At 49.7% G+C, this 14,373-nt stretch overlaps 1 protein-coding gene and 1 long non-coding RNA gene across 4 annotated transcripts; one reads left to right on the top strand and one right to left on the bottom strand.

The window, feature by feature from the left end:
* Positions 1 to 1,405: 1,405 nt before the first annotated feature.
* On the bottom strand, positions 1,406 to 11,156 carry LOC120974894 (uncharacterized). Its single transcript, XR_005770347.3, has 2 exons — positions 10,669 to 11,156; positions 1,406 to 3,684 (listed from the first exon to the last, which is right to left on the bottom strand). It is a non-coding gene; the product is annotated as an uncharacterized lncRNA (long non-coding RNA).
* On the top strand, positions 3,678 to 9,823 carry LOC109737895 (uncharacterized). Of its 3 annotated transcripts, none has more exons than XR_006669193.1 (3): positions 3,678 to 7,794; positions 8,127 to 9,119; positions 9,198 to 9,823. XR_006669193.1 is itself a non-coding variant. In XM_045232513.1 (3 exons), exons 1-3 carry the CDS (start codon positions 5,989 to 5,991, stop codon positions 8,823 to 8,825), a joined length of 2,427 nt encoding a protein of 808 aa, XP_045088448.1. In that variant the 5' UTR covers positions 3,678 to 5,988; the 3' UTR covers positions 8,826 to 9,823. The 3 variants fall into 3 exon arrangements, 2 of the variants coding, with proteins under 2 accessions (XP_045088448.1, XP_045088447.1); XM_045232513.1 differs by having other exon boundaries at positions 8,127 to 8,633; positions 8,712 to 9,823; XM_045232512.1 differs by having other exon boundaries at positions 8,127 to 9,823.
* Positions 11,157 to 14,373: the final 3,217 nt, after the last annotated feature.

The raw sequence follows: 14,373 nt of genomic DNA, 5'->3' as shown, positions 1-14,373 counted from the left end.
AATGGCATTCACACCTATAGAGAATATTGACCCCACTGAAAATGACATTCCACACCTAGGAAGAAAGCACTCACTTTGAAGTCCGTCAAAGCAACCAATAGTCGCCCGAATTTCGCAGGGTGGGGCCGTGCCATTATCAAAACATGCCAAACCCAGCGTTCTTACGTAGCTTTACGTGGAATAACAAAGTTACCAAAGCAACACGGTTGCAAATTTTGTGAAGTCACTGGGAAGACTCACGGGTTCGTGGCCGATACGCACACTCAGCCTCCTCCAGGTTGAACTGGACAAACTCATCAGCAGCCGGCCGGTGGATTCCTCGACACAAATCAGCAGCCGGTGGGTGTCTCTTTCATGGATCCTTTTCTCTGTTGCACACGCGCGCGTCGGCCATTCTACAGTTCATAGTTGATCCGCCACGGCGCCACTGCTTCCTCTGGATGCCGCTGCCTTTTGAGCTCGGGTGTGCTCAGCTCTGTGCGCGCCTGCATTGCAGATCACCTCCGGGACCGTAGTACATGGAGAACAGAGGAAGCACGCGTAGGCGTAGCGTAGCGTCAGTCTTCGTCGAGGCGCGCGTAGAGGGTGGGGCGGCACGAATGGGTGGTCGAGCGAGGAGAGAACGTGGCAGTCCCGGGTCGTCGTCGCAGAGGTCGACAACCTTGAGTGCGCAGAGCGGGGAGGCCCGGCGGCAGAGCGAGAGCGAGACCTGCGCGCTAGGCGAGGCGGAGGCCGCCGTAGGGGGCCGGCGGCGAGGTGCGTTCACTGTTGGAAGGTGGACGGCCTGGGCCGCGGCCGGCGTCCGTAATGTGGACGGCCGGCACGGCAATGTGGGGAAATGTAACAAGGGGGGCGGAAGGCTGGGCTCAAGGATGTCCATTGGCGGATGATCGAGGAGGGTGTGGCCTGCGGTGCTTTCATGGCGGCGAGAGTGAGGGCACGGAGGAACTGCAGAATACGCAGAGCATAATGGCAAGATCTTGTACACAGAATACGCTGATCCAACCTCGCTCTGCTCTGCTGTACGCAGAGCATAATGGCAGCTCTGACGGAGCACGTGGAGGCGGGCCAGGCTTTGGAGCACAAACAGTCCATTATGTGCACGGCCGACAGCGTGGAGAAATGTCAGAGAAGAAGCGAGGCAGAGGAACGTGCTCAAAGGAGCATACTGAGATAATCTGGACAGAACATGCGTCGATTAGCAAATCTGACTTAATGTGGTCAAGGTTCTATTCATCTTATCGAATCAGACACAATGGTTAGGCAGTTCCATTTATTCTTGTTAACAGATGGTTCATTGTTGTTAATGGCAGACGGACGCAGATTTCTATTCGGTATATGACGTGCCCATCGACCAACTGCTCGAGTATACAGTGACCAAAGTAAAAGAACTTTCACCAACAGGTTTATTAGATAGTCAGAGTGCATTTTACTCTTCATTAATTTTTTCGGGATAAACTTATAATAATCAAGCATCAAACGTACAATCCTGCTTACATAAATTGATGACCTCTGGGGGTCCTGATCCCAACCAGACAACAGTTCTACTCTCAGTTCTAGCAAAACTAGCTAAAAAGTCACTAATTAAATTTTGACCACGCTTGATATGAATAATACTGGTCGTTCGAAGAGACTTCAAGTACTTTATCTCTGCCACCAAAGACGCATAGATTGACCTGTCAATGTCCTTGTCCTTCAACATGTTCACCGCTATAATTGAATCCATCTCGATACAAACTGGAAGTTCCGTCCGCTGAATAGCAATGGATAAACCCTCCATGTATGCGCATAATTCTGCTTCAAGGGCATCTCGGCATGAAAATAACTCCCTGCAAGATGAGTAAATAATATTGCCTAGATTATCGCGAAGCACCATACCAGCACCAGCCCTTCCATCATCAGTCCAGGAACCATCCGTATTGAGCTTCACCCAACCCTCTGGAGGAGGAAGCCACTTCACAGGAGGAGAAATGTTAAATGAAACATCTAAACTATCTACAATACACTATGGACCCTAATTTTAGCTCGCTCGTTCAATTGAGGTGTTCAATTTTGAATCTAAGTTTACAGTTTTGACTGGGTCAATGATTTTAATTAAGGTTATTTTGAATTTGGTTCATGATTGTTATTCAATTGAGGTGTTCGATTTAGGATCAGGTTCAGAATTTTGACTGCGTCAATGATTTTGATCGAGGTGTTCAATTTTGAATTTGCTTCATGATTTTGACCGTGTCATTGGTTTTCTAAATCAATCGGCAACAACCAGCCTATAAAAACACATGAGTCTCGTGCAACCTCTCATCACCTGGCAAAAATGAATCATCAGCATACGAAACCGTAACATAATATAGTACATGTGGTTGCCAGCGCAAGAAACTTTTCCACATACATGTGGGTTGAGTAGCAGATAACACAAAATCTCAACTTCAGAAAGGGCCCACGAAAACACTGTGTTATATATAAAAAACACATACACCATCATCTCTCTCACACACCAAACTAAATAAATTCTATTATGATATGCTAACAACACAAACGGTGAAGCAAAATGCACACAACCCTACTAGTGACATTGACATGTCACATCCATTAAATTTGTGGAAATCATTAGATGAGACATCCAGTGACACCGACTTTTTACATCCATTAAATTTACAAAAAGCATAGGTGAAACATTTAGGGACAATAAAGTCCATTAAGATCATGATAAGCATTACGTACATAGGACCCATTGAAAATGACATTTCACACACATAACGAAGCATTGGACCGCACTGAAAATGACATTGCACACCTACGGAGAAACATAGGTCAGTCATCCCACGTGGAGACTCTTACGTAGCTCTATATGGAATATCTACGTAGATGTAGTAAGGCTGGTCATAGTGGGGAGTAACTTATAGTAGTGTCCACGTGGGGAGAAACATTGACAAAAGTTCACGACGAATTGAGTGCTTGCAAAAATCAAAAAATTCCAATTTTTTTTTGGGGAGAAACATTGACAAAAGTTCTAAGTGCTTGCAAAAATTCATCATGAAATAACATTCCTGTAAGGCGTGGCAAAAAAAAAAATTGAGTGCTCCAAAATGCTTTTGAAAGTAGCATTTTCAGAGTACCGATTTTGTTTTTTTTTGCCACGCCTTCTAGGAATGTGATTTCACGACGAATTTTTGCAAGCACTTAAAACTTTGTCAATGTTTCTCCCAAAAAAATTGGATTTTTTTGAATTTTTTTATTTAGTTTTGATTTTACTGTTCACCCGAGCTCATTTGAGCTCGGGTGCAGAAACTCTGCGTCCCATGCATATGACACTAATCTAAGTTACTACCTCCGTAGTGCAAAGTAACATAGTAGTAGTGTCATAGATGGCTTCATTACCGAAAAAGGCTTTCGCCCCGCTTTATATTATAAAGCAACCGACCAAGCCAAACATCCAACAAGGTTCAAACACACACACACACAACAGTCTCACACAGAGGAGAATCCGAGGGTTAATGCTGAGGGCACAGCTCAACAAGCCCTGAAAACCAGAAAAAAAAGCACACGCGGGGTGCAAAGAGCAACTAGTCGGGCTGGGGGGTGGGGTGGGAGCGGAGGCGCCAAGTGGAAGGCCATCGATCGAAGGTCGGCGAGGAGAGTGTTGATGACGTCCCGGTCCTGGGGGCGGCTAAGCGGCCGCCAAAGCTGCAAGTAGCCACACATTTTAAAGATTGCGTCACTAGCACGTCGAAGAGGCACCTTCTGGATGACAAGCTTATTGCGGACGGTCCAAAGCGTCCAGGCAAGGACCCCAACGCATAGCCATCTAATATGGCGGTAGCGAGGGGGGAGGCGTGAATCTCCGCAAGCAGGTCAGGGAAGTTGGTGTTGCACCACTAGCCACCGACCGTCTCGCGGAAACAGGACCATAGAAACTGGGCCGTGGAGCAAGTGAAGAAGATGTGGTTCGCATCCTCCACCGTGCCGCACAGGGGACAAATCCCGTCTCCAGGTCCATTACGCTTAAGGACCTCCACGCCGGACGGGAGGTGGCCGCGGATCCATTGCCATAGGAAGATCCTGATCTTTAGGGGCAAGCGGATGTCCCAAATCAAACTAAAGGGCTCGGGGGCCGTCGAGGGGGCGGTGGCCGCGTAGAGGGATTTGGTGGAGAAGCAGCCGGAGGGCTCCAGTCGCCAAGAGATGGCGTCTGGGGTGTCGGCGACGTTCATCGGGAGGAGGGCGATGTCCTGGAGGAGGGCATCCCAAGCGGCCACTTCAGGTGGGCCAAAGGGGCGGCGGAAGGCGAGGCGCCCTAAGTCAATAAGGGCCGCCTCGACAGAGACCCGAGGGTCTATCGCAATGGCGAAGAGCTCCGGAAATCGCGCGACCAGGGGAAGGTCGCCGATCCACCGATCAAACCAGAACAGGGTCGAGGACCCAGTACCAACCGAGATGGACGTGCCAATGCGGAGTACCGGTAGCAGCTGGATCACAGCCTGCCAAAACTGAGTACCGGTAGCAGTTAGATGACAGCCTGCCAAAACTGGGAGCCGCCAGAGCGCTGACAGAATGCGAGTGGCTGGCCCCGAAGGTACTTGTTCCGGATGATGGTGAGACAAAGGCCTCCATCTCCATTAGCAATGCGCCAGAGCCAACGGGTCAGGGGAGCAATGTTCATGCGCCGGGAGGACAAAATCCCAAGACCGCCCTGGTCCTTGGGTTTGCAAATATCGGGCCAGCTCACCATATGGTACTTCTGCTTATCACCCTTTCCAGCCCAGAAGAATCTGGATTGGTACTTGGCGATTTCCTGATGAAGCGTCTCATGAAGGCTGTAGAAGCTCATGAGGAACCAAAGAAGGCTGGCAAGCGAGGAGTTAATAATGAGGATCACGCGAGCAGCCTTCGACAGCCAGCACCCTTTCCAGGGCTCAACCCGATGTTGCATCTGGGTCACCGTAAGCAAAGATGGCTTCATTTAGTATTAACTTGTAGACTCATCCTTTCTCGAGAAACGCTATGTTACAGTAAGCAAAATTTTCTTGGAATGCGCTATGTTACTACCTAAGTTACTCCCACTATGACTAGCCTAAGCCCCAAAGCAACACGATTATAATTTTTTTTAAGACGGTGGGAAGACTCATGGGCTCGTGGCCGATACACACACTCGGCCTCCTCTCTTTGCTCAGCTCCAGGTTGAACTGGACGAACAAATCGGCGGCCGGCTGGTGGATTCCTCCACACAAATCAGCAGCCGGTGGGTGTCTCTTTCATGGTCTTTTTCCTTCCTTTTTGCATTCCAGCCCCGAGTGCAGATGACCTCCGGGGCCTTAGTCCATGGAGACCAGAGGAAGCACGCGTAGGCATCCGTCGTCAAGGCGCACCGCGCGCGTAGAGGGTAGGGCAGCACGAATGGATGGTCGAGCGAGGAGAGGGACGCGGAACTCAGCGAGGACGTGGCAGGCCCGGGTCGTCGTTGCGGAGATTGAGCGCACAGAGCGGGGAGGCCCGGGAGTGAAGTCTGAAACAAACCCTGTCTTTGTATGACCCGTCGGAATCGAAACCCCAACTCCTAATCCCTGAAATCGACACCCCCACCTCTCAAATCCCGGTCGTCACAGCCCTTAAGCCCATTCCCAAACAGGGATTGCTGAGTCAGCCTGGGGGTGTGGGTCCACTGGTCGCGGCGCGGGCCAAATCTGGTTGAGCCGGCCCAGCTCCGCCTCCCCGTCGCTCTCTGTTCCCCCCGCCCTCGCCTCCCTTCCCTGCAGCCTGACGCGTCAACTTCTCCGCCGCGGCCATGGCGAAGGACGGATGATCACGGCCATCTCCGACGAGCACTCCAGCGGAGTAGAATCAGGTACGTGATGTTCTTCCTTCTATTGCGTTTGGCCTTTTTTCCCCTCTCTGTGGGCTAGGTTTAGGGTTCTACAGTGAGATCAAGTTGGGGTTTTTGGGTGTTTGAATCGGCCGACAATCACTGATGCATTAGTTGCTTTGCTTGTAATGTACGGTTTTCTTGTTGAAATCATGGACCCGGCAGAGATCTTGAATGTTAGATTTCACTTTGGGGGTCAGTTCATACGAATTGGTCCAAGTCTAGATTATGTTGGGGGAGAAACTGGAATGTCAAAGATTGAGCGGGACAAGCTCTCTTTGCAGGAGCTGAAAGGGTTTTTAGGAGATCATATGACAGTGAAGGAGAGCATGAAGTACTATTTCCAGTTGCCTGGCAGAGATTTGGTAAATGGATTGCTTTTTTTACATGATGATGGTGGCTGCATGAAGATGTCTGACTACATTACAGAGGGGGGAGTTGGTGAAATATATGTGGAGTACAATGGTGAAGAAGAAGAACAAGGAGAAATAGACAGTGGGTCAGATTTTGAGGATGAGCTTGATGAACTGATGAACATTGGCAGTGAAGAAGAACCTGATGCAGTTATCACAGCTGAAGATTGTAGTGCCGAAGTCAATGATAATGTCAATGCCACTGAACAGACTGGTACTGCAGGAGAAATTATTGAGCATATATTTGTTCCTGATGTAGGTGGTGCGATTACTCGGGTGATAAACAGTCCATTGAAGCAAAATGTGAGAGTTGATTATCCTACTCAGAGTTCTCAAGTTCTTAATGTAAGTCAACCATGTCAAGCAGCCCAAGACATATCTGGTTCAGTTGCTAAAGTGGCAGAAAATGGTTCAGATTCAGAGGACTATGAGTATGTGCCACATACTGATGATAGTGGGGAAGAATCAGAGGTTGTTGAGATGAGAAAACATGCAAGAAAATTTAGAAAAAAGATGGGAGATTCCAAGATGTGGGCTGATGCAGATGCAACAGGGGCCGTGCCCATTGATTTGGTAGCAAATGTCGAGGAAGTTGTGGAGGACATGGAGTTTGAGTCATCAGATGAAGACTACTCCTATGATGAGGATGAGGATGGCAACATGGTTAGGAGGAAGAGCCAGTTTGTGAGGTTTAACCCAGACTCTGACATTCCTCATTTTAGTCTTGGAATGGTTTTTAAAAGCAAGAAACAATTGACTAGAGCTATGAAGAGATATGGGCTTGCTACCAAAAGAAGCATTTCATTTTTAAAGTCAGAGGAGGCCAGAGTTAGAGCAAAATGTGATTGGCCTGGGTGTCCCTGGATGTTGTATGCAGCTAAGACCAGCAGGTGTTCTAGGTTTCAAATCATCACATTTGAAGATGAACACCAATGTGCACAAAACAGAGACAACAAACTGGTTACTGCTAAGGTCATTGCCAAAAGGTATGAGCACTTCATCCTGGCAAATCCTTTGTGGAAGATTGGTAGTATGAAAGCCACAGTGATGAAAGACATGTTTGCTGATGTGTCCATTTCAAAGTGCAAGGCAGCAAAAAAACTTGTACTTGACCAGCTGATGAGTGGTATGAAAAGTGAGTACAACAAGGTGTTTGATTATCAGTTGGAACTTCTTAGGAGCAACCCTGGGAGTACTGTGGCTGTTTGCTTGGATCCAAAAGAGAAGGAAGAAAATATTTTTCAACAATTCTATGTATGTTTCAATGCTATGAAGCAAGGGTTTAAAGCTGGGTGTAGGAAAGTGATTGGGCTATATGATTGTTTCTTCAAGGGAGCCTGCCAAGGTGAGCTACTGGATGCAATAGCTAGGGATGCAAACAACCAAATGTATCCAGTAGCTTGGGCTGTTGTGGAGAAGGAGACAAATGAGAGTTGGGCCTGGTTCATTGGTCTTTTAATCAAAGACTTGGACATTAACGATCAAGGAGCTGGATGGGTCTTTATTTCTGATAAGCAAAAGGTTAAATTTATTTACTGCCTTATTCAACTGTTGAAAAGGTTTAGTCGTGTCGACGGAGCGTCAAGTAGTCATGGCTAGGTACATGTCGAAAAGGTTTAGTCGTGTCGACGGAGCGTCAAGTAGTCATGTGGCTAGGTACATGTCGACATGTACCTAGCCACATGACTACTTGACGCTCCGTCGACACGACTAAACCTTTTTCGATATGTACTGTGTCACTCACTGTAGTAGTCCTAGTCCTTGTGTCACTGTACTGGTCCTAGTCTTGTCTCATTGTACTAGTCCTAGCCCTACTACTTTATTTTACTAATAAATACTTATGTCTACTACAGGGCTTAATTAACAGCATGAGAGACTATCTGCCTAAGGCAGAGCATAGGATGTGTGCTAGGCACATCTATGCTAACTGGAGAAAGAAGCATAAAGATCAAAAATTGCAGAAAAGGTTTTGGGTAATTGCTAAGTCTGCAAACAGAGAAGACTTCAACTACAACAAGGCCAAGCTTGCTCAACTAACTCCAGAAGGTGCAAAAGATATCATGAAGACAGACCCAAAGCATTGGGCTAGGGCTTTCTTTCCAATAGGAGCAAATTGTGAGTCAGTTGACAACAACCTTTGTGAATCATTTAACAATGCCATCATAGAAGCTAGGTTCTACCCCATTATTTCACAGCAAGAAAAGATTAGGAAAAAAATGATGGTTAGAGTTCAAGAGCAGAAAACCAAGAGTGAGAAGTGGAATGGCATAATTTGCCCAAACATCTTCAAGAAGATTAAGGCCAATATCAAGAGAACTCAGTTCTTGGAGGTGCTCTGGAATGGAAAGGATGGTTTTGAGGTGAAGCATTTGAATAGCAGAGGCATGAGGTACATTGTTAACCTTGAGAAATGGACTTGCTCATGTGGTTACTTTCAGCTTGCAGGCCTTCCTTGTTGTCATGCAATTTGTGCTATCTATAAGAGTGGAAGAAAAGTAGAGGATTTCATTGACAAGTGCTACTACATTGATACTTTCAAAAAAAATTATTAGCATTGCCTGCAACCAGTTGAAGGAGAAGAAAGTTGGCCTGTGTCTCAAAACCCTAGGCCAGTAGCACCTGGCTACATTGCCATGCCAGGAGCCAGGAAAAAGAACAATGATAGGAAGAGAGAAGAGGGGGAAGCACCCAAGGGGAAGAAACTGAGCAAGCATGGCATACAGATCACATCTGGAAGTTGTGGTGGTCAGGGGCACAACAAAACTTCCTGTAAAAAGAATGGAGATAACACCAAAAAAACAAAGTCATATCTTGGGAAGAGAGGGAGAAAAGTGAGGGAAACAGAGGTAATTTTATTTTCATGCTGTGTTGGTCTTTTACAAAAAAAGTGCAATTGTTGTTTGACTGATCTGTTTTCCTTGCAGCAAGCACAGACAGATGCATCTACAAGCAAGGCTGCAGCAGCTAGAGCTTCATGCCCAACAAGATCTCAAGCTGCAGCAAGGTCTCAATCTGCAGCAAGATCTCAAGCAGCACCCTCTCAAGCTGCAGCAAGCTCTCAAGCTACAACATCCAGGTTTAGACCTCCTAGAAGTTCATCAACAACTAACAATGATGTCCCTAGAGGTAGCACAACTGCAGTTAGAGGGAGAGGCAATGGCAGAGGAAGTGTGGGAGGAACTGGGAGAGGGAGAGGCTCAGAAACTGGGTTTATGGCCTTCTTTACAGCTAGTGGGAATTACTAAAGCATATGGTGGATGGAGTTGTCTACATGAGAGCACTCTCTGCATGACCTACTACTCATGGAGTTGCCTTTTGGATGCTACTGTCAGTGTGTACTAGTTACTATTAATAGTTCAAATCACTAGTTATGTGTGGACTTGTGGTTTTGTAGTGGATATGTGTTTCTGCTACTGTCAAAATATCCATTCCCTCTGCTCTTATGTGTGGTTTATGTTTAATAGCTGAATTTTAGAACTCTTCTTGCTATAAAAAAGTGCAAATGTTCTTGCTGTTACATAAAGCATAATAGAAGAATTATTGAGCTCTACTTGCTGTTAAATGAAGCATAATAGCAGAATTTTTGAGCTCTACTTGCTGTTAAATGAAGCACAATAGCATAATAGAATTTTAGAACTCTTCTTGCTATAAAAAAGTGCAAATGTTCTTGCTGTTACATAAAGCATAACAGAAGAATTTTTTAGCTCTACTTGTTGTTAAATGAAGCATAATAGCAGAATTGTTTAGCTCTACTTGCTGTTAAATGAAGCACAATAGCAGAATTTTTTTAGCTCCACTTGCTGTCAACTGAAGCACAATAACAGAAATCTTTAGCTCAACTTGCTGTTAAATAAAGCACAGTAGCAGAATTTTTTAGCTCCACTTGCTATCAAATGAAGCACAATAGCAGCTTTTTGAGCTCTAGTTGCTGACAAATAAAGAGGGAAAGCAATTATACATCAGCATCATGAGTTGATTTAGTAAAGAGACATCAACTCAATCTTACTTAGAATCAAAGTTCACTACTAATAGAGTACCACCTAAGTTTATTTTAAATTTTAATGTATCAAACTTCTCCTTTGACAAGTTCTCTTTTTTGCCAACTCTAATGTAAGAGATTACTGTATATCAAAGGAACAGAACAACATTTTGCTATTACTCCTGTGAATATTGTGTGATGTTTGCAGAATGTTTTGATCTCTTCAGGTGATTTTCAGGTTTCACTAAAACTAGGACTCTAAATATCTTGTGATTTTTTTACTAAAAAGCGCTTTCACCAATTTGTGATTTCCCTAGTGTGTGCGATTGAAAAGCAGAGTGCATAGCTCGCATACTTCAAAGTTCAATAGATAGCTACTAGTACAGAGGTAGATTAAGCAATGAATAATTACTCACCTTTGCCTGTTTAGTTTGCATTGTGTTCGCATCTTCTAGTACGACTGCGCGACCTCCGGCGGAATCTCGGCCACCGGCTGCACGCGCAGCAGCTCCACCATCCACCATATCCCAGGGAGCGGGTCAGCCAGAACCTTGGCCTGCCGTTGGGTGCGCCGGAGGTGGGCAGCACTAGCTGCGACGACCACCGTCTTGCCGCCAGCAGCCAAGGCCACGGCCGGGCGTGGCGCAGCGCGCCTGAGGCGAGCGAGCAGAGCGCGCCTGAGGCGAGCGAGCGGTGCACGCCTGAGACAACGGCCCCAGCGCGCCGAAGACGGGTGTGGCTACCATGGCAGCTCCGGGCGAAGAAGAGCGTCGGAGACGGACGACGCTATACAGCTCCGGTCTTGCCGCCGGCCACGACCCTGAACGGCGGATTTTACCTGGTCAGAATCCTCCCTCTCAGTGGAATGAGTGGCTGTGAGCGGCAGCAGCGGACCAGCGGTACATTGGGATAAGGCAAAGAACAATTATTTTCAGCAACCTGACCCCATTAATCACCAAACCCTGCCGCCAGCGGTGCCACGTCACGGATCCCACTCTTAAAACGGGCTTAAGGGCTGTGACGACCGGGATTTGAGGGGTGGGGGTGTTGATTTCAGGGATTAGGAGTTGGGGGTTCGATTCCGACGGGTCGTACAAAGATAAGGTTTATCTCAGACTTCACTCGAGGCCCGGCAGTAGAGCAAGACCGATGCCGTGGACAGCCGGCCGATGAAGATGCGCCGCTTATCTGCTCATCGGTACCGATGCGCGTCGGCGGGAGAGCGTGAACGGAGGAAGAATGGTGGCGGGAGTTGGGGCGGTGAGGGAGGGGCTAAATAGGGGGTGGAGCGGCGGGAGGTGAGCCGAAATCCTCCCGCCGATTTTTCGGCGACGCGGGCGAGCTCGCGCCATCTCCCCTGCTCGCACGAGGGGAGAAGCGCGTCGCCCTCCCCTGCCTCGCCCTGGCCAGGCTCGCGAGCTACTGCCGAATCGTGCGTTGCCCCTGGGCCTGGGCTGGACGTGCTTTAAGCTTCGTGCGATGCGGGCCGCACAGTGAATGCAGGAAACCAAACGGGCCAAATTCTTCCCGCCCGGGCCAGGCTGGGCCTCATGCGGGCAACCAAACACGTCCTTAGAGTTAACCTTGTTGTTTTGTTTTTTCATTACATTTACTTAGTGTCATGCACGTAGACATGCTCAACCATTAGGCTGCGGCCATACACTCACGTAGAGATGAGATGACGTGTGTGTACAAGCTAGTGATGAGTAGGTAGTCTGCTGCATGGATGTGTTGGTTAGCAAAATGGGTACAGCTCCGTAGAGTCACAACGTCCAAGTCCGGTGGCAAATCAACGGTGGAGCGAGAAGCGGACCCAATCAGTTATGGGGTGCGTCAAGTGTGTCGTGGGTAAGCTCATGTTTGTTGCAAACTTGGAGGTACTCAAGCCTGTAAGCGTGTGTGTTGGAGTGATTAGTGGGTCAAGCCGTTAGTGGCGTAGCAGTGTGTGTTCCATGCGATGCAGAACTATGTGGGGTGCATGCAAGGTAGTGGTTAGTGGGTGCGTTTTGGCTGGGTTAGTCCGGCTACTTAACCCCATGTAATCATGTCCATTGCTAAGAGAGTAAGAGAAACCGAAAAGGCATAAGTTGTGCGGTGCCACAAAATTTCGTGCGTCCTCACTACCAGAATAACTGGCGATGCCGACGGCCGAACCTATGCCGACGGTAGATTGGCCTATCCCGACGGCCCAGCCCAAGCCGTCGGCGTAGAGGAGCCCGTCGGCATAGAAAAGCCGTCGGCGTATATCCATCTATGCCGACGGCCCCCCGTCGGCAAAGCTCAGCCGTCGCCGTCGCGAGAAATATGCCTACGGCGGCCGTCGGCATAGAGGAGCCCGTCGGCATAGAACGTGGGCCCGGCTACCCGGGCGGAAACGACCTTTTGACGGCGTCAGTCTACGCCGACGGCTAACGGCGGCCGTCGGCATAGCCCCAACGTCATCGATCCGCGTCGCCCGCCACGTCATCGATCCGTGTCGCTCGCCGGTCCGTGGGGTGGCAAATCTATGCCGACGGCCTGGCCGTCGGCATACGCGTGGCCCATGGATGTTGCCACATCATCGATCCCCGCCCTTTGCCACGTCATCGATCCGTGGCCGTGTGCGCAGGTACTTGCCGTCGGCATACCCCTATTTTTCATTTTTTTTAATTTTTTAATTTTTTATTTATATTATTTACTTTTTCCTGTTTTTTTCACAACATAAATGTGCCTTATCTAACAAAAAAATACCCCGATGGTATATCGATTGCCCCCCTCACGGACGTTGCTGCCGCCGTGCCCCACAGCGACGTCGGTGAGGGGGGGGGCACACCCCGGAGCTGCGTGCCGGGTGCCTGCGCCAGCCACCACGCTTCCACAACCGTAGGAGGGCCCAAAGCAACACCTAGCGGCATTGCTACCCCCCCCAGGTACACCGTCCCGTCTAACCGGGCCCTCATACATGCGGGGCGGTGTGGTGCCATGTCTGAAGAGGCGGGACGGGGGCCCTGGGGGGATAGCAATACCACCGGAGCGTCGCACCGGGCCCTCATACATGCGGGGTGGTGTGGTGCCATGTCCAAAGAGGCGGCGCGCATCTCCGGGGTGTGCCCCCCCTCACGGACGGCGGCGCCGCCGGCACCTGGAGGGGGGAAACGGACGCGTCGGGTCTACACGGAGGGGATCTTGCTGTGGGTCTTGCCCGGATGTTGCTCCAAAGTGTTCCTATGGGCTGACCTAACACAACCGGGTGAAGAGTTCCACTGGTCAAAGCCCGTCCGTGTAAAGTCAAAGGGCTAGATCTAGTGGTCTAACACTACAGGGTTAGGCGGGACGGGGCCCCTGGGGGTAGCAATGCCACCGGATCGTCCCACCGGGCCCTCATACATGCAAGGTGGTGTCGTGGCATGTCCGAAGAGGCGGCACGCGTCTTCGGGGTGTGGTCCCCCTCACGGACGGCGCCGCCGCCGGCACCTGGAGGGGTGAAATAGACGCGTAGGGTCTCCACGGAGGGGATCTTGCTGTGGGTATGGCCCGGATGTTGCTCCAAAGTGTTCCTATGGGCTGACCTAACACAACCGGGGGGAGAGTTCCACTGGTCAAAGCCCGTCCGTGTAAAGTCAAAGGGCTAGATCTCGTGGTCTAACGCTACAGGGTTAGGCGGGACGGGGGCCCTGGGGGTAGAATTGCTACCGGAGCGTCGCACCGGGCCCTCATACATGCGGGGTGGTGTGGTGTCATGTCCGAAGAGGCGGCACGCGTCTCCGGGGTGTGGCCCCCTCACGGACGGCGCCGCCGCCGGCACCTGGAGGGGTGAAACACGCGTAGGGTCTCCACGGAGGGGATCTTGCTGTGGGTATGGCCCGGATGTTGCTCCAAAGTGTTCCTATGGGCTGACCTAACACAACCGGGGGGAGAGTTCCACTGGTCAAAGCCCGTCCGTGTAAAGTCAAAGGGCTAGATCTCGTGGTCTAACGCTACAGGGTTAGGCGGGACGGGGGCCCTGGGGGGTAGCAATGCTACCGGAGCGTCGCACCGGGCCCTCATACATGCGGGGTGGTGTGGTGGCATGTCCGAAGAGGCGGCACGCGTCTCCGGGGTGTGGCCCCCCTCACGGACGGCGCCGCCGCTGGCACCTGGAG

Source organism: Aegilops tauschii, chromosome 2 (genome assembly GCF_002575655.3).
Source record: "Aegilops tauschii subsp. strangulata cultivar AL8/78 chromosome 2, Aet v6.0, whole genome shotgun sequence".
Taxonomy (NCBI): domain Eukaryota; kingdom Viridiplantae; phylum Streptophyta; class Magnoliopsida; order Poales; family Poaceae; genus Aegilops; species Aegilops tauschii.
This window is presented reverse-complemented; position numbering and strand designations above follow the sequence as displayed.